At 45.6% G+C, this 25,604-nt stretch overlaps 2 protein-coding genes across 3 annotated transcripts in view; one reads left to right on the top strand and one right to left on the bottom strand.

Annotated features, from left to right (window-relative positions):
- Positions 1–10,116, top strand: part of MCUB (mitochondrial calcium uniporter dominant negative subunit beta) — a 44,604-nt gene extending 34,488 nt beyond the window's left edge. The window contains exons 4-8 of the mRNA XM_045537470.1: positions 2,224–2,328; positions 4,867–5,027; positions 6,814–7,017; positions 7,609–7,725; positions 9,898–10,116. Of these exons, the coding sequence (XP_045393426.1) occupies positions 2,224–2,328; positions 4,867–5,027; positions 6,814–7,017; positions 7,609–7,725; positions 9,898–9,975 (665 nt within the window). The 3' untranslated portion in view covers positions 9,976–10,116. The remainder of the gene's footprint in view (positions 1–2,223; positions 2,329–4,866; positions 5,028–6,813; positions 7,018–7,608; positions 7,726–9,897) is intronic.
- A 3,859-nt stretch (positions 10,117–13,975) lies between these two features.
- CASP6 (caspase 6) lies at positions 13,976–24,997 on the bottom strand. Of its 2 annotated transcripts, none has more exons than XM_045537471.1 (7): positions 24,922–24,997; positions 20,542–20,584; positions 19,841–19,993; positions 19,005–19,081; positions 17,184–17,359; positions 15,076–15,235; positions 13,976–14,460 (listed from the first exon to the last, which is right to left on the bottom strand). In XM_045537471.1, exons 1-7 carry the CDS (start codon positions 24,959–24,961, stop codon positions 14,222–14,224), a joined length of 888 nt encoding a protein of 295 aa, XP_045393427.1. In that variant the 5' UTR covers positions 24,962–24,997; the 3' UTR covers positions 13,976–14,221. The 2 variants fall into 2 exon arrangements, with proteins under 2 accessions (XP_045393427.1, XP_045393428.1); XM_045537472.1 differs by lacking the exon at positions 24,922–24,997 and adding an exon at positions 23,541–23,817.
- Positions 24,998–25,604: the final 607 nt, after the last annotated feature.

Genomic DNA, 25,604 nt, shown 5'->3' on the forward strand with positions numbered 1-25,604 from the left:
GAAATAGATTGTACATTTTGTGAGATAGTAAGTGTCACGGAGAGTGACACAGCAGAGCAGGGAGCTGGGGGGAAGGAGGAGGAATTTGAGGTGGGGGACAAATCGGGAAAGGCTTGTAGGTTAGTGTAGATTTAACTGGAAGGACAGCTTTCTTGTTGCTAAAACGTGGATCAGGGCACAGTGGGCTTCCTCATACTTCATCCTGGCGCTAGACGACATCCCCCAGGCGCGGGGACATGCGTGTCCTGAGCCCTCTCCACGAGGCGCCCCTCGTCCTGAGCTGCTAGGAGCCCTCGGGTGCAAACCTAGAGGTCAGAAGGGGCAGAGCTGAGCAGTGCTTGCCTGGTGGTGTAGACTCGATACGTATTTGTTAAGTGAAATAAGAGAGGTTAAAACAATGATACGTACCTTGTTTGTTTCAAAAATAATTTTAGTAGCTTTGAAATGGAAAACACAAAGAGACTAGAAATCTTGGGGAAAATGTGCTCTTTGGACTGAATCACACACACTTTATTGGGGGTTTAAATTGATACTTTCCCAAGAATACATGAAAAATTCAGCCCTGTATCACTAGCGCCTTAGAAATGTTTCACATCAATCTTTCGCTAGTCACACATTTGTATAAGGATAACGTAGTATTTCAATTGAGAAATTATATTCAGTTGATTTCTTTTTATAGTAATATTTCCAGGGGCTGGTTTGAAGTGATTTAAATGCAAATTTTGGTAAATGACACTAGGAAAGATGAAACGATTGGTGTGTTGCTGATTTTTTTTCAAAAAAGAGACCGTGTGGGTGGAATTTGCCCGTGTTTAATTTGGGCTTGAAAAGAGTGTTCTGAGCTTGTCACAGTTTTGCCCATCGTGTGGGTTGAGTTTTTGGCATTTTTTTTGGAAAATGATCTCACTCCAGCTGATGAACAGGAATCCAAGCAGCCAAATTCTAGGAACAGAGACTCAGGTGCAGACTTGATTTGCTGCCTTCCGGAACAAAAGGCCTACAGAGAACCACACAGTGGGCAGGCAGCCGGCTCGTCCTGATTGTAGTAGTTGTGTTCCACTAGTTACTAACTGCACACAGAAACGCTGCTGAGATAACTGTGGTTTGGCCGAATGTTACACCAGGCCCGGAGAAAATAAACATCAGCATCTTCCTGGACTTTATTTCATGTAATTACATGTGGGCTGTTCTGAAAGAAACATGATGGAAAGAAACTCCAACCCAGCACCCGTTTTTTGCCAACACCCGGGTTACGTTCAAGTTTACTTCAAAAATACAACAGTAGACACGAGGCCATATGAAAAGCTGTGCAAAAAGCACATTGCAGTTAACAATTTCCTAGACATTTTTTTTTCTGAAATAGTCCTAGGGTATTTGAAATTACTGTTAGACCCTCTCCTACCTCTCTCTACCTCCACAAAATAAACCATTCAAATGCAAATTTATTTCTTAGACTTAATTATGTTCACTACTATCCCTGCCACCCCACCTCCTCGAAGTTTTGCCTCTTTTCATTTTTCCCAAGCTAGAAGGGGAGGGCGGCCCACCGGGTGGTACAGCTTGTGGTGCTGTTGGGTTGCTGAGTTTTTGAGTAACACCAGTCAGTCACCGTTAGTAATGAAAAATAAGGGAAAGGCAGGCTTTTAAAAATGTTACTGCCCGTGTGCCCACGTGTACCCGTGAGGGGCCTGGCTGTGGACATCAGAAACCGACTCTGGCTGAGCAGAAGAGTGTGTCAGCAGGCGCTCCCACTGCAAGTGACAGAAGCCAGGGCTGGGAGAGGACAGGACCTGGGAGAGGACAGGAGCAGAGACCACATTAGCCCAGAGACCACCTGACGGGCTCTGTTGCTAACACCCCCCCCCAAACCCTGGCCCCTCCACTCCCTGCTTTGCTGTGAGGAGCCCCCCCTTCTCCCGAATCTTCCCGGGACCTTCTGCAACGACAGTTTGCCGGGGGCCTTAACCTGGATTCCAGCCCTGCTGACAGGGAGCAGGAGAGGGAGGGCCCGCCTGTTCCACTCGGGCCAGTGAAACAGGAGGTAGAGAACACAAGAGGATTCCCCGCAGTGGGAATGGCATTTGGGTTTCGGGGCCCCCCCAAAAAGTAAATGTCCACTGCTGTATTGCAAAGACTGGGTTAGTAATTTTCTATGTGTTGGAAAATAGTTCTTACTGTTCTAAAACAGAGACATATTTTTCCACTGTTTTTTTTTTTTTTCAGATGGCTATGAGATGCCAGCTTCAACCTTGATGGATATTCTGCTAATGAATGATTTTAAACTTGTCATTAATACAATAGCATATGATGTGCAGTGCCCCAAGAAAGGTAAGAAACACACCTGTCCGGCTACCTTAGCTTTTACCTTTAGCCATGGGGCCTTCACAGGCAGCCGAGTTTATCTTAAGAATCTTTTAAATTGATCAAATGACCAAGAAGGCTTTGGAGAACCAACGTTTAAGCCTTGCTAGCAGCAGGAGGGCCAGTGATTACTAGAAGTTGCCTAGCAGGGCTCTTAGTCTCACACTCTTTTTAGACTTTTAAGACTTCACCGTAGGTGCTTGAATGCTTAATCTGACATTATTGGGTTAAGACATAAATCTGAAAATCATGAATTCAGGTACACATTGTTGTACAGCTCTTAATTCCTTTGAAAAAATAAACTGTACTTTTTAAAGCAGTTCTAGGTTCGTAGCAAAATTGAGCGGAAAGTACAGAGTTCCTGTATACCCTCTGCCGCCCACCTCCCCCGTGTCAGTACCCCCCACCAGACTCGTGTGTCGGGTACAGGTGACGAACCTACACGGACATGTCAGTATCACCCAAAGCCCACAGTTTACGTCAGGGCTCACTATTGGTGTTGCACATCTGTGGGTTGTGACAAACGGAGAATGACATGTATCCACCGTGACAGTACAGCCGGTCCTCAGATAACATCCTTCGATGTCCTTTTGCTCTAACATTGATGAGAAAAAAAAAAAAATCGATTCCCAGCCAAGGCCGCTGTCTGGGTGGGGTTTGTGTTTTCTCCCCGTGTCCGTCTGGGTTTTCTCCAGACACTCTGGTTCCTCCCTCCTCCCAGAGCCGTGTGGGGGATGCACTGGCCTGTCCACGTTGTCCCCGTCTGCCTGGGTGTGGGTGTGGGGGCGCCCTGTAGTGGGTGACATCCCATCCAGGCTGGCTCTTGCCACTCGTCCTGAGCTGTGGGGAGGGTCCAGCCACCCATGGCAGTGAACTGAATAAGCAGGTTGGAAAATGAATGGACGAATAAATACACATCACAGTCAAATTAAGATTCATAAAGTCTACAATAACTGTACAAATGCCCGACAATAAACGATGCGGTAGGAGAGCACACAGTGAGCCCGCTGTATTTGTTGTTTGTTTTTGAGCTGGTGGGAAGAAGTAATCCTTACAGTTGTCACTTTGCAAACATTTGTTTCTTCCTTGATTTAATCCACCACCACTGCAACTGCTGTCACTCAGAGTCACCACCTGCCTGATTGCCATGAATGTTATTTCTACGTGTGCACATATAAGTGTTGATTGATTGGTTCTGATTTAATGGTGAGTCATTTGGTGGTTGTTGTTTCCATTCTTGTGATGCTTAGAAGGATGGTCTCCAGTTCCATCCGGGTTAATACAAGAGGCATTAGTGCACCATTTTTTTAAGGCTGAGTAGAACTCCATGGTATACATATAGCACATTTTATTAATCCACTCATGTATTGATGGGCACTTGGGTTGTTTCCACGTCTTTGCCATTGTGAATTGTGCCGCTGTAAACATTCAAGTGCAGGTGTCTTTTTTATAGAATGTCCTTTCTTCCTTTGGGTAAATACCCAGTAGCAGGATTGCTGGATCAAATGGTAGTTCTACTTTTAGTTCTCTGAGGTATCTCCGTACTACTTTCCATGCAGTTTGTGCTAGTTTGCAGTCCCACCAGCAGTGTATGAGTGTTCCTGTCTCTCTGCATCCACGCCGACATTTATTGTCTTGGCACTGTGCGAAAGCTTTTTAATTGGATTCGGTCCATTTATTTATTTTTGCTGTTGCCGTGATTGCTTTTGGGGTCTTCATAAATTCTTTGCCTAGGCCAATGTCTGTGAGAGCTTTTCCCAACATTTTCTTCTAGAATTCTTATGGTTTCATGCCTTAGAGCTTTTCTTGTATCTGCTTCTTCTCAATTGATTTCAGCTCAAAATAATCCTTGTGCCAGAGTGGCATATTTTTTGGTGGCATATTCTGATCTCCTACACTCCCCCCACTTTTTTTTTTTTAAAAAACAAATATGTGTATGAACTGCCTTTCAGATCTACACTCGGTTGTTTACTATGAGTCTCCTTGTTGGGAAGAACATACACTTGAACTGCTTTTCAAATGTACACTATACTGTTGTTTACATGTTGTACGCCAGCTTCCTTCCTTTGTGGATTCTAAAATAATTTTTGGAAAGAAAATTGGGGGTAGGGAGAGGCATCTTGGGTTGATCTTCCATATAAAAGAGAGTCCGTAAATTCATGTGTTAAAGTTAAATCCCTAAACTCACCTGTGTTCTGGTATATGGATGGTCCTCTTTTTCTGTATGCACAGTTTTAAAGAAAAGCAAAAGTCATATTGTAAAAGAGGAAAAGACAGAAACATAACTTTGAACCTGCTGCCTGGTAATTTATCGTTCCAGATTGTCTTTACGTGAGAGAGACTTATGGAGTCATCTGAAACAGGAAGAGGGGCCGCATGCCTCCCCAGCGGGTGGGAGTGTACAGGTGGCCGGGCTTGGGGGCCCAGACTCGGTCCCGGGGACTCACATCCCCGCCGGAGACAGCTGTGGTGACCGCCTTACGTCTCCCTTGTGTCCTTTCTCAGAAAACCCGAGTAACGGGCATGCTGCCGAGATGGAAAACATGAAGTCCTTGGTTCACAGACTGTTTACCGTCTTGCATTCAGAAGAGTCTCAGAAAAGGAGAGAGCAGGATTTACTGGATAAAATCGACCACCTGAAAGAACAGCTGCACCCCCTCGAACAGGTTAGGAGGCAGCATAGCTGAGTCTGTTGAAAATAATAACTAATATTTACCGAGTGCTCCTCATGTGAACGTTTTCCTGGATGCTTTACATATGCTCATTTTGTCCTTTAATCCTCGAAAAAAAAATCTGTGAATTCGGTACTGTCACCTTTTTCATTTTTCAGATGAGTAAACTGAGTAACAGAAGTCTGATAACTGATACATGGTAGAGCCTGAACTTGAACTCGGGCGGTCTGAGGTCAGGGCTGCCCTCTTACACTCTGCGCTGTGCCTCCGCTCCGTGAATCAGTTGCAGTGTCTCTGTGACCAGGCATAGTAGGAGCTGGGATGCACCAGCTGGAGTGCTGCCTCAGTTTCTTTTTTAGAGAGTAGGCCAAGGGCCCCGGCTCTGCTTACCAGAATTGCAGCTGGAAAGTTGGCGATGGCTTTCTGACATCTGGAGTTAAGCAATGGTGTAGAAAAAAAATAACTTGGGCGAGGGTGGGGGAGTCTGTTTTAAGGGAAAGAAATGCACTCTTTAAACCTGTAATACTGTTAGTGATTTAAAAAAAAAAAAAGGGAAAGTATATGTGTATCTTTGACTATGAATAGGAAGTTTCTGGAGACGTAAGAAAGTTTTAATAGTGATTACCCCTAAGGGTATTTGGGGAATGACAGACAGAGACTTTTTTGGTTTTGTTTTTGGATTGTTTACCATTTTAGTTTTTTCTTTACTTTAAGAAATTTAATATATTTACTTGGATTCAAACTTTAGTATCTAAAAAGTTTTCCTGCCAACCTATCCTACCAATTACTCTATTCCCCACACCTGTGAATCATTTCAGATTTTTATCTATGTACAAACAAATACAAATATATTTTGTTCTCCTCAGAAGGGGAAGCACGCTATTACGCACGTACTATTCTTATCTGTTTTCACCAGTGTTATATCGTGGAAATCTCTGCATATCGGTACAGAGAGCTTCCTCATTACACTTGCAGGATATCTTGATGGGCATAAGGATTATTTTTGGCCTTCTGCTATTAAGAATGAATCTGTAATGAATCGCGTGTGCAAGTGCACGTGTGGGATGAATTCCTAGAAGGGGAATTGCTAGGTCACAGGAAACAGGCCTCTAATCTTAGTTAGGTTTCCGAGAGTGACTGCTGATGTTTTCATTGTATACCTTTTTATACTATTTACTTTTTTTTTCCCCATGGGCAGGTATAATTTAAATTTCTAATTTATAATTTAAAGATTTGGGCCAGGCGTGGTGGCTCACGCCTGTAATCCTAGCATTCTAGGAGGCCAAGGCGGGAGGATCACTTGAGGTCAGGAGTTCGAGACCAGCCTGAGCAAGAGCGAGACCCCATCTCTACTAAAAATAGAAAGAAATTATCTGGCCAACTAAAAATATATATAGAAAAAATTAGCTGGGCATGGTGGCGCATGCCTGTAGTCCCAGCTACTTGGGAGGCTGAGGCAGGAGGATCGCTTGAGCCCAGGAGTTTGAGGTTGCTGTGAGCGAGGCTGACGCCACGGCACTCTAGCCTGGGCAACAGAGTGAGACTCTGTCTCAAAATAAATAAATAAATAAAAATAAATAAAAATTTATTAATGAACTGATTTGGGAATGAATAATTATTCATTAATGTATGTTTTATAAATTGTTTTTCCATATATCGGACCTCTTTAACGTAGATGCACATTTGTTCAAATGTACCTTTTTTTTCCTTGCTTTTTTCCTTTAAGTTGGTGTATTTGTACACTGGATTAACAGTTTTTCATCCCGCCCCCCCTCCCCAGGTGAAAGCTAGAATCGAAGCTCACTCAGAAGCCAAGACTAGCGGGCTGCAGTGGGCTGGCCTCTCGCTGCTGTCTGCCCAGGGCGGGGCGCTGGCCTGGCTCACGTGGTGGGTGTACTCCTGGGACATCATGGAGCCCGTTACCTACTTCATCACATTTGCAAACTCCATGGCCTGTTTTGCGTACTTCTTAGTCACTCGCCAGGTGAGTGGTTTGTTAGGAAAATGCTAAGTTAGAACATCTTTGCAAAGAATTCTCTAACCAAGGCAGGCAGTGAGCAAGAAAGCCTTTTGATTTACTGAGTTGCTGCCATCTGGGTTATCATAAGCTGGTAAATTTTTGATTGTTTCTCACAAGGCTGGATGGAGACGTAGATCCAACACAGAGAAACTGTAGATAACCTCTATAAAGAAATAATTAGTATGACACGCACATTTCTCCCCTGGGATAAACATGTCAAATGTATGTTCCCCGTGCCCTCCTATATAAATAAAACCGGATTTGTTTTGCAAAACACCCAGTAACTCTAGCTTTTTCTCCTAGTTATTTTGCCAAAAATCTCCCTTTCCCTTTTTCTCCCTGCTTTCCCAGCGTGTGTAATTTCTCTTCCCAGCCTCGCTTGCTTTTGAAAGGAGCAGCTGATCCCAAAGGAGACTAAGTGTTTCATTTCTGCCTCTGACGGCCGCTGCACGCATGTCACTCACGCTGCCTGCCTTGGTGTAGCTTTCTTGCAGAGACATTATGTTAATTCAACACTTAATCTTCTCTTCTTCCCCCCTCCCCTTTCTTTTTAAGGATTATACTTACTCAGCTGTTAAGAGGAGGCAGTTTCTTCAGTTCTTCCACAAGAAATCAAAGCAGCAGCATTTTGATGTGGAACAATACAACAGGTTAAAAGAAGACCTTGCTAAGGTATGTCACTACCCAGACGTCTCACACCTGGTTTTGTTTGGGAGGCAGAACTGAGTGTCGGGGGACCGCAGTCGCTGGCTCCTCCTCACGGGTTAAATCCTGGTCCTCGATAGATTTCTGTGGACTGTGGGATTGTTGGGTGAACTAGTTCACATATTTGCTGTCTCACATCCTACAGTTTTATTCTTGCCGTCTGTATTCTCCATGGGGATAGCTGCAAATATGTCTGTGACGATGTCTTAAATGACTCTGAGACAGTAAAGGGAAAGTTTTCATTAAAAATCAGTTTCTGGCCGGGCGCGGTGGCTCACACCTGTAATCCCAGCACTCTGGGAGGCCGAGGCGGGAGGATCGCTCGAGGTCAGGAGTTCGAGACCAGCCTGAGCAAGAGCGAGACCCCGTCTCTACTAAAAATAGAAAGAAATGATTTGGACAGCTAAAAAAAAATATATATATAAAAATTAGCCAGGCATGGTGGTGCATGCCTGTAGTCCCAGCCACTCGGGAGGCTGAGGCAGAAGGATCGCTTGAGCCCAGGAGTTGGAGGTTGCTGTGAGCTAAGGCTGACGCCACGGCACTCTAGCCCGGGCAACAGAGTGAGACTCTGTCTCAAAAAAAAAAAAAATCTGTTTCTAAGCAAATAATAGAATTTGAGGAAGGTGATAAGGAATTTAAACTCTCTAAAGGCATGTGTAAGTTTTTTTCCTTAAAGATAGAAGAATGACTGTAGTATTCCTCCCTTCATCTTTTTCCCGTCTTTCAGGTAGGGAAACAGGCCCTTAAAGTCACTCAGGTTCACACTGCTAGAAGGTGAGGGAACCACGGTGTGTGAACCCAGAAGTCTGACTCAGGGGCCTGTCTAAACTTCTGAGGACTCCATTGCAGTCTGTTTCTTAGCATTTCTCTGTGGCCTCCCAATTTACTCATTAACTTTGTTCAGATGGTGACTTCTCAGTGCCTAACTGGATTTTTAATTTTTCTTAGTAATTTTATAACAAAAAGTTTTGGTAAAAATATTTTCCATTGCTCAATACATGCTCATTTAATACTTGGTAAATTTTTTTTTTTTTTTTTTTTTTTTGAGACAGAGTCCAACTCTGTCACCCTGGCTAGAGTGCCGTGGCATCAGCCTAGCTCACAGCAACCTCTAACTCCTGGGCTCAAGCGATCCTTCTGCCTCAGCCTCCCGAGTAGCTGGGACTACAGGCGTGCGCCACCATGCCCGGCTAATTTTATATGTATATATATTTAGTTGTCCATATAGTTTCTTTCTATTTTTAGTAGAGACGGGGTCTTGCTCTTGCTCAGGCTGCTCTCGAACTCCTGAGCTCAAACGATCCACTTGTCTTGGCCTCCCAGAGTGCTAGGATTACAGGCATGAGCCACCACACCCAGCCTAGTTGGTAATCTTAATATCTTTTGTTATCTATCCTTTTTAAACTACTCATCCCTGAAATTTAAAAAAAAATTACTCTAAATTTATAATCTAAAAATTGAAGAGCCTTTTTAGAAAAATATTTTATTTCATGCAGTCATTACATAGGAAACATATAATATAATGCTTTTTTAATTTTGTGGGTTTCCTTACATCGAATGATCCAGTCTGAAAAGGCTAAGGAATGTTCTTTCAGCTAGTTTATATAGGACACTGCATTTAAGATTTAAAATATAACACCTTGTAAATATTATTTTTGAGGTAATAGAAAAAGGAAAACTGTAAGTTACAGGGTGTTTAAGGATGTAAACTAGAAAACCATTAAAAACTAGTATTTTTTAAAAAGCATAAGGATGAGTTAGAAACCTTAAATTCATCTTTTAAAAAAGGATCCATATAAAATGGAAATATTTTAGGCGTTTGCCACTAACAGGTTTTGCATGTTTTTTATTTATTTATTTATTTTTTTAAGAGACAGGGTCTTGCTCTGGTGCCCCAGGGTGGAGTGCAATCATAGTTCATGTCAGCCTCGAACTCCTGGGCCCAAGTGATCCTCCTGCCTTGGCCTCCCAAAGGGCTGGGATTACGGGTGTGAGCCATGGCACCTGGCCTCTCCACTAGTAGTTTAAATATTTTATTGCCCTAAGGAGACATTAAATATATAGATTTCCTCTTGGGTAGTAATGCTGATGTTTCTCATTCTTCTAATCACATGGTTTTTCTTTTTCCCTTGACAGGCTAAAGAATCCCTGAAACGGGTGCGTCACTCTCTCTATTTGAGAATGCAAGTAGAGGAGCTCAATGAAAAGAATTAGTCTAACATTTTTAAACATCATTGGATCTTCCCATTATGTACTGATTTTGCAACTTAAAAAGTGGATGTTTTTTGAGTCCCACAGTTCATTTCAATTTGACTGTTGAATCTTTTTCAGTTAATAAATTCTCATAAAGCAGAAGTATTCCTTGAAGTTCTCACTTGGAAATGTAGTTTGTGGTTTTCGTGACTTGTTCGTGCTAGAAAGGGCTCGTGTGCATCCTCTGAAGCAGCAGCTGCTGCCGTTGGCTACACACCCTTGTCACACCGTCCCGTGTCTGTTCCCCACACAGAGGTAAAGTGTTGCTGGGCTTGGCATCTACCTTCATGTTTATGCTTGGAATCATCTTTTTTTTCTATTTTATTATTAGTTTTGAAAGACCAGGTCTTGCTGTGTTGCCCAGGCTGGACTCGAACTCCTGGGCTCAAGCGATCCTCCTGCCTTAGCTTCCCATGGAAGTACCTTGTCACTAACTTCTTTTTTTATTTTTATTTTCTGTAGAGACAGGATCTCCGTATGTTGCTCAGACTGGTGTCGAACTCCTGGCTTCAAGCGATCCTCCCGCCTCAGCCTCCCAAAATGCTGGGATTACAGATGTGAGCCACCATGCCAAATTCTTTTTTTTTTAAATTTCAAAATATTAATTAATCCATTATATGGGTATCTTGTGAAATGCTTAAGTCAGGGCTTTTAGTGTGTTCATCAGAATAGTGTTTATTATATATATCCAATAGGTAAGTTTGTATCCCACACAATCCCCTCCCCCCTTCCTGGTTTCTCACGTCTTTTGTATCACGTTGTGCCCCTGTGTACCCATCTGTTACCTCCCACTTATTAGTGAGAACATACGGTGTTTCGCTTTCCATTCCAGATATATTTTACTTAAGACAATGGTCTCCATTTCCATCCATGTTGCTGCAAATGACATTATTTGATTTCTTTTTATGGCTGAGTAGTACTCCATGGTGTGTGTGTGTGTCACATTTTTTTTATCCACTCATGAACTGAAGGGAACTCAGGTTGATCCTACATCTTTGTGATTGTGAATTTTGCTGCCATGAACATTCACGTTGAGGTGTCTTTCTGATAGGATGACTTCATTTCCTTGGGGTCGAGACCCAGCACTGGGATTGCTGTATCAAATGGCAGGCCTACATTTCTTTCCTTGAGGAATCCCCACACTGTTTTCTACAGAGGTTGTATGAATTTGCAGTCCCAAGAGCAATGCGTGAGCATTCCTTTCTCTCTATATCCATGTCAGCATCTGCTGTTTTTTGACTTTAATGATGGCCATTCTGACATGGATAAGGTAATATCTCATTGTGGTTTTAATTTGCACTTTCCTAATGATTAGCGATGTTGAGCATTTTTTCATATGTTTGTTGGCCATTTGTCTATCTTCTTTTGAAAAATTTCTGTTCGTTATCTTTTGCTCACTTGTTGATGGGTGGTTTGTCTTTTTTCTTGCTGATTTGAGTTCTTTTGTAGATTCTGGGTATCAGTCCTTTGTCAGATGTACAGTTTTATGAATATTTTCTCCCACGTTGTAGGTTGTCTATTTACTCTGTCAATTATTTCCTTTGCTGAGCAGAGGCTTTTTAATTTAATGAAGTCCCATTTATTTTTTTTGTTGTTGTTGTTGCTACATTTGCCTTTGGGGTCTTAGTCATAAATTCTTTGCCTGGGCTAATGTCTAAAAGTTTTTCCTACGTTTTCTTCTAGAATTTTTATGGTATCATGCTTTACATTTAAGTCTTTAATCCATCTTGAATTAATTTTGTATATGGCAAGAGATAGGGATCCTGGTTAATTCTTCTGCATGTGGCTGTTTAATTTTCCCAGCACCATTTATTGAATAGAGCTTCTTTTCCCCACTGTGTGTTGTTGGTAGATGGCTTTATTTCTGGGCACTCTCTTCTGTTCCATTGGTCTATGTCTCTGCTTTTATACTACCTTGCAGTATAATTTGAAGTCAGGTAATGTGATGCCTACGGATTTGTTCTTTTTACTTAAGATGGCTTTGCCCGTTTGGGCTCTTTTTTGGTTCCAAATAAAGGTTAGGATGATTTTTTTCTAGATCTGTGAAATATGATGCTGATATTTTGATGGGGATTGCGTTGAAACCGTAAATCACTTTGCATAGTATGAACATTTTAACTATGTTGATTCTACCAGTCCATGAGCAGGGTTATGTTTTTCTGTTTGTGTCATTTGTGATTTCTTTCATCAGTGTTTTGTAGTTCTTCTCATAGAGGTATTTAACATCCTTTGTTATGTACATTCCTAGGTTTGTTTTTTTTTTCTCCTATTGAGAATGGTATTGAGTCCTTGATTTGACTCTCAGCTTGACTGTCATTAGTATACAGAAATGCTACTGATTTGTGTACATTGATTTTGTAACCTGAGGCTTTGCTGAACTTATTTATCAATTCCAGTGGAGTCTTCAGGGTTTTCTAGATAATAATATCATCAACAAAAACAGATAGTTTGACCTCCTCTTTCCCAAATTGGATGCCCTTTATTTCCTTCTCTTGCCTGACTGCTCTGGCTAGGGCTTCCAATACTATGTTGAATAGACGTGTTAACAGTGGACACCCTTGTCTTGGTCCAGTTCTTAGTAATGCTTTCAACTTTTTGATGTTGGCTGTGGGCTTGTACATGGCTTTTATAATTTTGAAGTATGTTGTTTCTATGCCTAGTTTGTTGAGAGTTTTTATTACGAAAGGGTACTGGATTTTGTTGAATGCTTTTTCTGCATCTATTGAGATGAACATGCAGTCTTTGTTTTTGTTTCTGTGATGAATCATGTTTATTGATTTGCTTATGTTAAACCATCCTTGCATCCCTCAGATGAAATCCACTTGATCATGGTGGATTATCTTTTTGATGTGCTGTTGAATTCAGTTTGCTATTTTGTTGAGGATTTTTGCATCAATGTTCATAAAGGCTAGTGGTCTGGTTTTCTTTTTTGTTGTGTCCTCTCCTGGCTTTGGTATCAGGGTGATAGTGGCTTTGTAGAATCAGTTAGGGAGGAATCCCTCCTTCTTGATGTTAGGGAATAGTGGACTGTGGACTAGGTACCAGTTCTTTGTAGGTCTAGTAGAATTCAGCTGTGAATCCATCTGGTCCGGTGCTTTTTTTTGTTGGGAGATTTTTTTTATTACTGCTTCAATCTCACTGCTCGTTACTGGTCTGTTCAGGGTTTGTATTTCTTCCTGATTCAGGCTTGGGAGGTTGTGTGTTTCCAAGAATTTATCCATTTTCTCTAGGTTTTTTAGTTTGAGTAGAGGTTTTCATAGTATTCACAGCTGATATTTTGTATTCCTGTGGTATCAGTTTTAATGTCTTCCTTTTCATTTCTGATTGAGCTTATCTGAGCCCTTTCTCATCTATGTCTGGTTAATCTGGCGAGTGGTCTATAGATTTTGTTTTTTCAAAGAACCAACTTTTTGTTTCGTTGATCCTTGCCCCCTTTCTCCCAACTTCTTTTTTTAATATGCAGTAGCTGGAAGGAAGATCTTTATCAAAAAGGTACAAATAAATGTCCTGCTAACCATAAAGTACAGTTGGTACTCTTGAACTGGAACAACATATGTAAACTATTGCTTTTGAACTAGCAATTCACAAGTTACAGTTATCAAACTGAAAGCTCAGTTAACCTTCTTCGGCCTCTGGAAGGCTATTAAGAATTGGACCTTAATAGTAACATCTATTATTGCATTAATGGGTCTGAGGACTGTTGGACAGTATAGGAACTTAACGTGGAAGATGCTTGCAGAGAATTAGATTTTGCAGGTGTTTAGCCTATAGTAGCTAAGAATTAAAGTAGGAATTAAGTCTGCCACAAGTTAGTAAGAATTTGAATTAGAAAAATTTAATAAAACATAAATTTCAAGTATTGTATTAAGGGATGACAACCTAATTCTTGGGTTTCAAAAACCTTTAAAAACATTGTACGTGGACCAGCCTTAAAAAAAATTTAAAAAACCCCCATTATACAATAAACTTTTATAAAAAAGGTAATAAAATACAAGTTAAATCAGCCGGACATTTTACTAAAAAAAAATCAAAGACTACAATTTTCTGAGGATTATGTTTCTACATATCAACCCTTCACCCTGTCCAGCATGAACCATTAAGTGGGGAAAAAGGCAGTTCTCTGCTGGGCATTAAGCCTCAAAATATTTTAAATTGCTGGACCGTGTGGCTCAACCTAGTAGTGATCCTTAGTTCCAGAAAAAGGGAATTACTTAGACTTTGGAAGGAAACGCAGCTTTTTAGTTAGCATAGAGGCAAAGCAGGGAACCTGCTTCTTCCCGATGGCGTCCGGGTCCCTGCAGGCCTCCACGCGGCGCCGAGACACCTTCCTGTTGACCAGCGTGAGCAGCTCCGTGAACTCCAGGGTGGAGCCGTACCTCGCCAGCAGCTCACACAGGTCCTGGATGTACCACGAGCCCAGCACCGTCTCCCGGTGCGAATAGTAGCCTGGAACAATGAGGGGGAAAACGTGACTGCCGTTCCCTGGCTTTCAGTTACCGTGGCTGAAAACACACCTTCGTAATTTACAGTTACGGAAGTGTAAGCTCTCAGCCATCACTGGAAAAGACTGAGATGTGTCCATGATACGGTTTTAAAGTTTTTCTGTTGACAATTCTATACAATTTCCTCCGTTTCCTAAAAAATTCCCAAGATGGTAGTCAGTGATTTTGAGAGACACAAGATTATTAGAAAGTAAAACAAAATTGTTTACCATGCAAAGAATAACTATTACCAAAATATTTTTCAAGACAGCATTCCATGACTGTTACCACGGTAGCACTGCCACCCCCAGTGACTGACAGCAGGCTGCTGATACGTAATAGAATTAGACTTACTGCTTTGGCCAACGTAGCATTCAGGATGATTTCTCTGCAAGGTAGTTTATACTTTCATTTATCTCTTTGTACCACGTGATCAAAGAAAGCCTTTCTGAGCCTGTGCGCTTCAGGGTCAAATCACCACGTCCCAACAGAAAGACCTGCCCCGAGCTCATCGAAGGGGACACTTACAGGAACTTCGCCGAGAGCGCCAGTTACGTGTTTGTATTAAACACCAACACACCTTCGGCAACGGAGTAGCACATGAGGAAGTCGGCCCCCGCAGGCAGTGTGTAAACTGAGGCCGCGTCCACCTCCGTTACGTTGGCCTCCAGCGTGTCTGTCCGATGATCCACTTCGTCCAAAGGCAGGACGGGCACGTCATGCTGGTTTCCCCGACACGCCTACAAAGCCAGGAGGGGAAAAAAAAAAAACACCTCCTCTGCCTACTGTGTACAGCAGTACGTCGTCATAGCAACACAGCCTCCTTACAAGAGGTTCGAAAGCAATACAGTCAGGTTTGCTGGGGACCAGAGCTGACAAAGTTGTTTCCCTACTTCCGTTCTCTTTTAGTTAATGTTAAAAAAAAAAAAACCTGTCATCCCCAACTACTTGCCAAATTATGCTGGTTGAAAGGTATAATGTAGAGATAGAAAAAGCTCATGGTTTTAAAATTTCTTAAGGATTGACCACACCCATAGCACCAAGAATCACCTTCTCTTTTAAAAGCTCTACTCTTCACCTAAGTGTTTCTAGTTAATCAGGTACTGTAGTCCCAGACAGGGCTGCCACCGTACGTCGCTAAGTCAAATGACCTGCCTGGCCTAGAACGGACACCCACCAACGTGCCTTCCTCTCCTGCTCCCACCGTGAAGTCTTGAATACCCACTGATCCTGACTCAGAGGCTAACACTAAATTATACTCTCGAGTGACTGTCACAGGCTGAATTACGCCCCCCCAAAATTCATATGTGGAAGTTCTGGCCCCAGAACCTCGAATGGGACAGTATTTGGAGGTGGGGTCTTTAGAGAGGTGATTAAGATAAAGGAGGTGGCATGAGGGGGCCTAACCCAGCATGACGGGTGTCCTAGAAGAAGAGGTTAAGACACAGACATGCACGAGAGGGGAGACCATGTGAGACACAGGGACGAGACAGCCATCTGCAAGCCAAGGAGAGAGGCCTCCGAAGAAACCAACCCTGCGACATCTTGGTCTCAGACTTGCAGCCTCCGGAACTGAGACGATGCATTTCTGCTGTTCAAGCCACCCAGCCTGTGGCATTTTGTTACGGCAGCCCTATAAACCAACGCAGTGACCCGACAAGATTCTGCCGTAGCATGATAGACACATAGTCAATTACATGGTCAATTACACAGTTAAAAGCATCTAAAGAAACACAGTCCTGAGTGATTTCAAAGTTATCAAATAAATGGAAGGTCCCTAATATCCCAGTTTTACAGGGCAATTTTAATCTTAGTATCATCAGGCTTATTTTCAGACCTTATTTTCCACTATCCTTCCTAAATATAACACAGAACCCCTGTGACTTGATGTCACCCGCCAGGCCAAATGCAGCAAGAATAAGAGCCTCTACTGAGGGTCTGCCATGGGCCAGGCACGGTGCTAAGTGGTTTTGTTTGTTAGGTCCCTTTGTCCTCACGGCCCCACAAGGCAGGTGCTGTCACCCTCATGTCACAGATAAAGAAGAATCTCAGGCACAGAAAGATAATTTGGCAAAACATTTCCCTCCACGGTGCTGTCCATAGCTCATCACCTATTTCCAATTCTTCTGCATTTGACAGTGTTGGACCCTCCGTTTTTCATGAACAATCACAATCACTGTTTTCACTATTTTTTCCCAATTTTTCTCCTCCTCAGCCTGTTCCTTACTGGTGTCCCTCGGTTTTGTGTCACACTCATTTTGCAGGCTGCAGTCGACGGGGGTAAACTCATCTACTCCTACGGCTCCCACTACCGACCTCTCCTGATCACTCCAGTGCATTCTCCTGCCCAGGCCACCTGTCTTAGCTTCTAGACTTGTGTCCCCAACTCCGTGTCCCACCCAGAAGCCAGGCAGTCATCCCTAACTGCTTTCCTATGGCCACCCCGTCCCCGCCAAGGCTGGCAGGGGGGAAACGATCTTGTGAGTCACTTCTGACGTCAACCCAAATACTGTTTTTATGCAATACAGATACTGAGTGGCAAGAAAGGATTATCACTAATAGCTCAAAGTGCAACTCTGATTGGCCAGGATCCAAACAGTTACTTTCAGAATTGACTTTTAGACCGTTATCATCGCACGTATAGCACCGGGGACTTTGTAAGCGAGACGATAGTGTAGTCAGTCTTACCTGAATGATGAATATCTTGGGTTTTCCAACCAGACTTTGACACTTGTCTCCTTTGAACAGGCCAGTTAGCGTCGGAATTTCGATTTTGGCGTCGTAGGCATAAACATGATTGCCTTCACCGTGGCTCAGGAAGACGCACAGAAAGCAGTCGGCGTCGGCGTGGCTGGCAGTTGACACTAGAAAGATCCCAGAAAGGACACATAGAAATGAAAATAAGATGCTTGTTGTATTCATAGGATTGAGGAAGATTTAATCTTTAATCAAAGGATATATCCTACTGTATCTGATTTTTAAAAACCTAAACTTACTAAATTTAAAAGTCATAGAGTTTGACCAAATTTCATTAGCTCTTCTTAAACACTGAATGATGTAGAAAACATAAAGGAATTATGACGGGGAACCTCCTTTAAAACGCCAGGTGTGGTGGCTCAATCCTAGCACTTTGGGAGGCCAGGAGTTGGCAACGTGGCGAGACTCCGTCTCTACAAAAAAATAAGAAAAATCAGCCAGGTGTGGTGGCGCATGCCTCTAGTCCTAGGTACATGGGAGGCTGAGCCAGGAGGATCGTTTGAGTCCAGGAGTTCAAGGTTGCAGTGAGCTGTGATCATGCCACTGCGCTCCAGCCTGGGTGACACAGTGAGACCCCATCTCAAAGAAATAAAATGAAAATAAAATCCAAGTTACTTTGGCAGTAAAAGTTTGTTTGAATTCAGAGACCTTTAGAGCAGACTGCAAAGACCCAGGAACTGCTACTCAGCAACCCCCAGACCCCGACCCCACACTGCTGTATCTAAAAGGAGGGCAACAGCTTCGCTATGTGTCTTTAAGTCGACAGCACTTAGAGCTTCCAAAAGAGCATGAAGACACAAGACTGATGCCCCCCAAAGCTTGATTAAAGTAGCAAATCTGGTCAATAGCCAGTTAAAATGACGTATGGCTTAAGGAAGAGCTCTGCAGTTTAGAATAATTACCCAAATATCATAATAGTTAACCAGCAAGTGATTGGGAAACCCAGGGCACGCAGTGATGACTGTGAGTTGCATTGTAATTAGAATACCTACCGCACCGTGATGTGCCAATTAAAGCAGACAACGAATGTAAATCAACACTGTTTTGAAGCCAGTGAGAAAGTGGGGTATGGACAGTCAATTAAAACCAAGCCTAGAGGCCGGGCGCGGTGGCTCACGCCTGTAATCCTAGCACTCTGGGAGGCCGAGGTGGGTGGATCGTTTGAGCTCAGGAGTTTGAGACCAGCCTGAGCAAGAACAAGACCCAGTCTCTACTAAAAAGATAGAAAGAAATTATCTGGACAGCTAAAAATATATATAGAAAAATTAGCCGGGCAGGGTGGTGCATGCCTGTAGTCCCAGCTACTTGGGAGGCTGAGGCAGGAGGATCGCTTGACCCCAGGAGTTTGAGGTTGCTGTGAGCGAGGCTGACACCACAGCATGCTAGCCCGGGCAACAGAGTGACACTCTGTCTCAAAAAAAAAAAAAAAAAAAAAAAAAAGTCAAAAACAGGCCTACGGGACTTCTCGGCACCTGTAGCATTTGGATCTGAGACTCTTACCACCAAATGGATAGGTCATTTCATTGAGTTCTAGAGTAACAGACTAACTAGTGGAATGCTAAATATAAAACCATAATACTTTGCAAGGGTCTCCAAATCTGGCGGGTAATCTCAACAGAGACCCAACCAAAACCTGTACCCCACGCTAACTGAATACTACTTTTTTGTCACACAATTATTTGTACCTCTTTTTACAGCTAGGATAAAAGGACTAAATCCCAGGAAGAACTATACAACAGCAAAAGTACCTACCCTCGTGGATTTTGAGCAGTAGTTCTTCTGCTCTGAGATCATTAAAGCATCGCACCTCAAATCCTAGGTCTGAAAACCTGGTGATACAGTAAAGGGAATGTTAGCTTATCAGCTTTTCAGAGTTGCCAAATACCCTTAACTTTTGAGGAATCTATACACATTTTTATGACACATAAATTTTCTTTAGGGGGGGGCATGGTGCAGTGGCTCACGCCTGTAATCCTAGCACTCTGGGAGGCTGAGGCAGGAGGATCGCTCGAGGTCAGGAGTTTGAGACCAGCTGAGCAAGAGCGAGACCCCGTCTCTACTAAAAATAGAAAGAAATGATCTGAACAGCTAAAAATATATATAGAAAAAAATTAGCCGGGCATGGTGGCTCATGCCTGTAGTCCCAGCTACTCGGGAGGCTGAGGCAGGAGGATCGCTTGAGCCCAGGAGTTGGAGGTTGCTGTGAGCTAGGCTGATGCCACGGCACTCACTCTAGCCCGGGCAACACAGTGAGACTCTGTCTCAAAAAAAAAAAAAAATAATAATAATAATAATAAAATAAATAAATTTTCTTTAGGAGGAAAAAAGTTAAATATGACAATGATGGTTTTCCCTTGCTTCCCCCGCTGGTAGGAAAGGGTTCACTCGTGATGCACATTCAGTTTACATGTTACGCGGACCGTGCAGGTGTGTTAGTGACGACGAAAACCTGCTAACACTGAACAGAACGGAATGAGGAAGGTCACCCAGGCAGTTCTAAGGGAGGCTGTGTCCAAGCGGGGCCTGTCCTCAAATACTCCGGATCTGCTGTCACTCAAGTGGCCCATCCTGGCTGCAGAGGACACTACCTGCGGGTGAGGTTGTCTCTGTCAGCGCTGGTGCCCCGCCTGTCCGGCAGCATTAGGTGCCAAAAGAACCTCTCGTGGTTGAAGATTAAAGCGATTCCCCTCCTCTTGTGGTCCATTTTGTACTCTTCGGCCGGATCGAACATTTCGCTGTTACTGAAAAGTTCAGAAACGATCACTTCAAGGCATACTAAGCAATAAGCCCCGCCAAGCCCAAGGTCCATGCGGGGACAGGGGTCTACTGCTGCCCCCCCCCGTCTACCAGGCTGATACTCCCGGGTGCTCTGGGAAAGGCCACGCGCAGGGAAATCCTGAAATGTTTCTGTACCAACTGATCTAAACAGCGGCCACGTGCCATGCTGAGCACCCTGTCCCCACCCTCCGCCTGGACGTCCTTCCCCTGCTGCCCGGGATCCGGCGACTGAGGACAACAGGCCGGCTCAGGGCCAAGCTCTGGCTCTAGGCTCAACACGCCAATTATCATCAACCACCCTGATTATCCGGAACATCCCTCCGGGTCCTCCGACACAGAGGCAGGAACTGACCTGCCTGTGTCTACACAGCAGCTCCCCGAGTGCCAAGCCTTGGCCTGCTCAGCTCTCCTTTCTGGAAGTTCCCAGGCCCCATTCTGGCTTGATTTTCACAGGCTGACCTTGACCGCCAAAGGAAGAGACTTTTTTTTTTAGAAAAGAGCACATTTTTACCTTTTATAGAAGGCATCTGTTTCTGTGATGTTTTGCTCCCCACCTATTAAAAAAAAGTTGACTTCTGTTAATTTTTTGACTTATGGTAGTAAAACCCGGCAGGAACTCTCATCCTCCTTCTGACTCCCGAACTCTAAGACACATCTATTTTGGTTAGTTTAGCAGCCAAAGTGTTCAAAGAGATAGGATAAGGACAAGTGAAGGGAAACTGCTCACTCTTAATAATAAATGGGCCGGGCGCGGTGACTCATGCCTGTAATCCCAACACTCTGGGAGGCTGAGGCGGCAGGATCGCTCGAGGTCAGGAGTTCGAGACCAGCCTGAGCGAGACCCCGTCTCTACTAAAAATAGAAAGAATTTATATGGACAGCCTAAAATATATAGAAAAAATTAGCTGGGCATGGTGGCGCATGCCTGTAGTCCCAGCGACTCGGGAGGGAGGCTGAGGCAGGAGGATCGCTTGAGCCCAGGAGTTGGAGGTTGCTGTGAGTGAGGCTGATGCCACGGTGCTCACTCTAGCCCGGGCAACAGAGCGAGACTCTTGTCTCAAAAAAATAAAATAAAATAAAATAATAAGTGAGCTGTAAATTAAAGCTCAATGCTTTCTCACCCCCAACTCTTACCTGCAAAATAATAATCTTACAAACAGAAATGGAGAAGATGGGACACAAATGCATTCCATGCAAAACACACTCACAGTAACATAGTTCTGTGATTACAGAGCTTGCATGAAATAAGAAAACGGTAATGAGGAAAGTGCTTTTGCAAATGTGTTCTGAAACGGAGAAGGAGTAGAGTCCTACGGGAGAGCTGCCATGCAGCCGGGAGTCAGTGCGGGATGACCCCACAACCTGGAAGAGCAGAAGTTTGGGTGGAGGAAGGGAAGGCAAAGGCTCAGAGCATGATCTACTGAACAACACGTCTGCATTTATAACCCGCTCCTCCCTAGACAGCCTCTCACGGTCCCTCCCCGCTCCCCGGGGGCAGTGCTGTGCAGCAGGACTTCCTGTGACACTGAATCACTCTGTTCTGCACCGTCTCGTCCCGTACCCACTGGCCACGTGGCTACTGAGCTCTTGAAACACAGCTGGGGCAACTGAGGAGCCCAGTTGATTGGTTTTCAGTTAATGTAAAAAACAGCCACCCACGGCCCGCGGGTTCTATGCTGGACGGTGCAACACGTGTAGCGTCTGCTACGATAAGGACCTTCCGCTCACGAACCTGTTTTTACCTGATAAACTCAACAGCTCAGAGCGGAGAGGGCAAATAAGGAATAAACAGAGATAGTGACACTACAGCAAGATAAGTCCGTCACATTAGGCTGTTCCTCCTGGAATTCACCCAAACAGTCAGACCCAACCAGGACCCCACTAAGACCCCTCCCTGTCCCATAGGATCTAAGTCACCTTAACCCTGGGCGTCAATTTCTGGTGTGGGTGTTGAAATGCAGATTCCTGGATCCTAACTGAGACGGTCAGAATCTTGGGGGAAGCGGGTGGCAGCCTGTATTGTTAACAAGGTGATCTTTACCCCGAAGTCTGCGAGCCGCACCAGGCTCGCTAACTGGTCCTCCCTACGACCCCCCGGATGATAAGGCTCTTCAGTCGGACCCCCCAGGTGAGCACGGTAACCAGGTACGTCCTAGCCCACACGTTGCCCTGCAGAGACAAGTACAGCGGGTCCACTCTTCCATTTCCAAAACCTGGCCAGGATCTGCCTCCTTTCGATAACGTCACCTCCTTATCTTTTAACCAATTGCAAAAAGAAACAGAATCGCTTCAAACCGAGCAATTTGAATCCATGTGCCACAACGCCAAGCGTCCTCCAAGAATTCCGCACAGCTGAGAGGGCACCTGGCTCTTCCTCGGTGCCGAGGGTGTATCCGACCGAAGCTGCGCCAAATGGCTGGTCACCAACCCCACTCAAGCCCCTGAGGCTGAAAACACTGCAGGTGTATTCCTGATCGTCTTTAAAGCTCTCATCTCTCTTAGTCTCAGCGAAGGGGCTTCACAGCTCTGCTTAGATGATGTCATTTAAGATGTGAGTTTGGGCTGTCTCCAATATTGCCCTCAGCATTGTCAAGACCTACGGATTTAGGAATGGGTCGCTGGTATTAGGCAGCTGCTCAGGAAATGTTGTTTAAAATAATATTCAGGCTGTGTGCAGTGGTGTGCACCTGTGGTCCTAGCTACTTGGGAGGCTGAGGCAGGAGGATCGCTGGAGCCCAGGAGTTTGAGGCCACAGTGCACTGTGATCGTGCCTCTGAGTAGCCACTGCACTCCAGCCTGGGCAGCGTAGCAAGACCCTGTGCCTAAAAAAAAAAAAAAAAAAAAAAAAAAATTCAAAGCTAACAGATTTGGCAATATCAGTGAGGGATTCTTTTTAAAGTGTTTTTTGTTGTTGTTAATATTAATGCCATGGATGGAGAAAGAAAGTTTGGTTCTGAGTCCAGCCAACTCTAACCTTCACCCTGCATCACCAATGAGTGACCAGGGCCTGTGGCCATTCTGGCAGAAGTTGAATCAGAACCAAGAGCCTTGGAGACAGATGTCAGGACCTCAGTTCCAATAGTCTTCTGGAATTGATAAACTTTACCCACAGATTCAGAGAAAATAATACATCACGGCTACTGTCATGCCCACCTTGAGTTGCATGTACCAAGCAGGCGAGCTTTCTAGAAGGATGCACTTAACAAGTATTATTATACTGCAAGAATACAAAAAAAATAATCTGGCTAAAATCACAAATGGCTTTGTCGACGTGGAGAAAATACATTTTAATGAAGGAGATACCCTATAAAACATTATCAAAAACGTGTCCTTTATTAAATCTGACTGACCTCCTTTTCATGTCTCTCTTCCACCATAATGTAACTGCCACCTCCTTGTTCCTTACATCAGTTTAATTTTTACGAAACAAATCACTCACTCTCATTTCACAGATAATCCTACCAACTGCCATTAGTTTATGGCGGGGCAGCTTGAGATACCTTATCTCACCTGTATGCCCCGCAGCCCAGGAGCAGGGGGAGAGAGTGGGCTGGTCTCGCCCAAGGTCGGGTCCGCCTGCAGATTCCAAAGTCTCCTCCCGAGAGAGACAGGCCAGCTACCGTCCCCCATTGAGTGTTCATGTCTCCAAATTTCTTTGCTCATTCTACTGTCACCGTCTTCATTCACTGCAGTACCTATAAAAACCTACCCATGGCCGGGCGCAGTGGCTCACGCCTGTAATCCTAGCACTTGGGAGGCTGAGGCGGGAGGATCATTTGAGCTCAGGAGTTCGAGACCAGCCTGAGCAAGAGTGAGACCCCGTCTCTACTAAAAATAGAAGAAATTAGGCTGGGCGGTGGTGGCTCAGGCCTGTAATCCTAGCACTTGGGAGGCCGAGGCAGGAGGATCATTTGAGCTCAGGAGTTTGAGACCAGGCGGAGCAAGAGCGAGACCCCATCTCTACTAAAAATAAAAAGAAATTATATGGACAACTAAAAAATATATATAGAGAAAAAAAAAAAATTAGCCGGGCGTGGTGGTGCATGCCTGTAGTCCCAGCTACTCGGGAGGCTGAGGCAGGAGGATCGCTTGAGCCCAGGAGTTGGAGGTTGCTGTGAGCTAGGCTGAGGCCAGGGCACTCTAGCCTGGGGGACAGAGTGAGACTCTGTCTCAAACAACAACAACAACAAACCCTACCCATGTTCTCCATCAACAATCTGTTTAAACCCTCTAGTGAGCAACCCCGTCCGGCCTAGATCCCACACTGGGAGGGGGTGGGGCGGAGGACAACGGGAGGGAGCAGACCAGGAAGGAGGGAGGGGGTGCGGGACTCGAGGCCACCCAGCCCGCTGGCCCCCGGGCCGGAGGTCCCCGCGGGGCCCCGCACCCTCCGTGCACCGCGGGCCACGCTCGACCGGCCGCGGCGTCCTTTGCAAACACAGAACCGGCACTGCCCTCCTCCCCGAGCCGCCTCGAAGCTTCCAGACCCGAGGGAATGCAATGCTAAGTAACAGGAGAACAGGGCGCGTTTCGCAGTTCATTAAAGTTACTGTGACTCGAACTCGCACGACAGGAAGCAGCGGGTTCCCGGGCGCGACACCGGGGCCGCCCTTGGTCAACTCGGCCGGGCACCCGCGCGCTGGGGCGCTCTCACCGTCACCGGGACGGCCGCTTGGTTTCACTTTTCCCTTAGAAGTTGGCAAGCGCGAGCAACCCCGAGACCCAGCCTTGCGTCCGGCCGGGCCGCCTTCGCGAGTGTAGACGGCCCGGGGACAAAGGCGGCGGCGGCCAGGTCCCGGGTGTCCCCGCTGGGCCTGAGCGCGGCCCTCCGAGCCCCGCCGCTGCTCGGGGGCTCCGGCACAGCCCGCGTGTCCCCGCGTGTCCCCGCTACCTGCACGGCGACCCCTGCGCAGCGCCCGCGCCGAGCTCATCGCCGCCGCGCCCGGGCCCGCAGCCGCACGCCGGCTCCCGCCGCTTCCCGAGTCCCTCCCGCCGCGGGGACGCCCCGCCCCGGCCCTGCGGTCCCCGCCCCCGACGCCGGCGACACCCACCGGCCCGCGGAAGGGCCCGCAGCCACCCGGGGGACGCGCAGGTCGCCCAGGCGAGGCGGTGGGAGATCGCCCTGACTCACTCGGCCCCGCGGCCACAGGTCCGCGGGTCCCGGTCGCCCGCAGCTGCTGAAGCTGCGCGGGGTAAATGCGCGACACCGGGTCGTGGGGACCCTTAGCTGCCTTCCTGGCGCCCCGAGGCAACACCAGCCTCGCGCACCCTGGGGCCCGGGTTATTTCCCAGGCCTGCTCTCCGGAGGCGCAGCTGACCCGCCCAGCCCGAGGCACTGACTCACCTTGGCTCCCACCCTGGCCCTGACTCAGCACGATGGGACAATTCCTCCACCCCTGTGCCCAAACTACCTTCAAAAACCCTTTCTCCCAAATTCCTGGGGAGACAGGTTTGAGCGTTTCCCCATCTCCCCCCCAACTCTGTCCCTGCTGTCACCCCTGCTGTCCCCGTGCACCGCCGTCCAGAGAACCCGGGAAGCTGTAACAGCGCAGGCGTGACTCGTTTTTCTGCCCT

The sequence above is a fragment of the Lemur catta genome, chromosome 26, assembly GCF_020740605.2.
Source record: "Lemur catta isolate mLemCat1 chromosome 26, mLemCat1.pri, whole genome shotgun sequence".
NCBI classification, from domain to species: Eukaryota; Metazoa; Chordata; class Mammalia; order Primates; family Lemuridae; genus Lemur; species Lemur catta.

Excerpts from the sequence above, each read along its gene's own strand:
- CASP6 (XM_045537471.1), bottom strand. The coding sequence starts at position 24,961 with ATGAGCTCGGCGCGGGCGCTGCGCAGGGGTCGCCGTGCAG. Across the intron at positions 19,082-19,840 it reads AGAGACAACCTCACCCGCAG|GTTTTCAGACCTAGGATTTG; the intron begins GTAGTGTCCTCT and ends CTGTATCACCAG. Across the intron at positions 14,461-15,075 it reads GTGCTACTCCGTTGCCGAAG|GCTACTATTCGCACCGGGAG; the intron begins GTGTGTTGGTGT and ends TCATTGTTCCAG.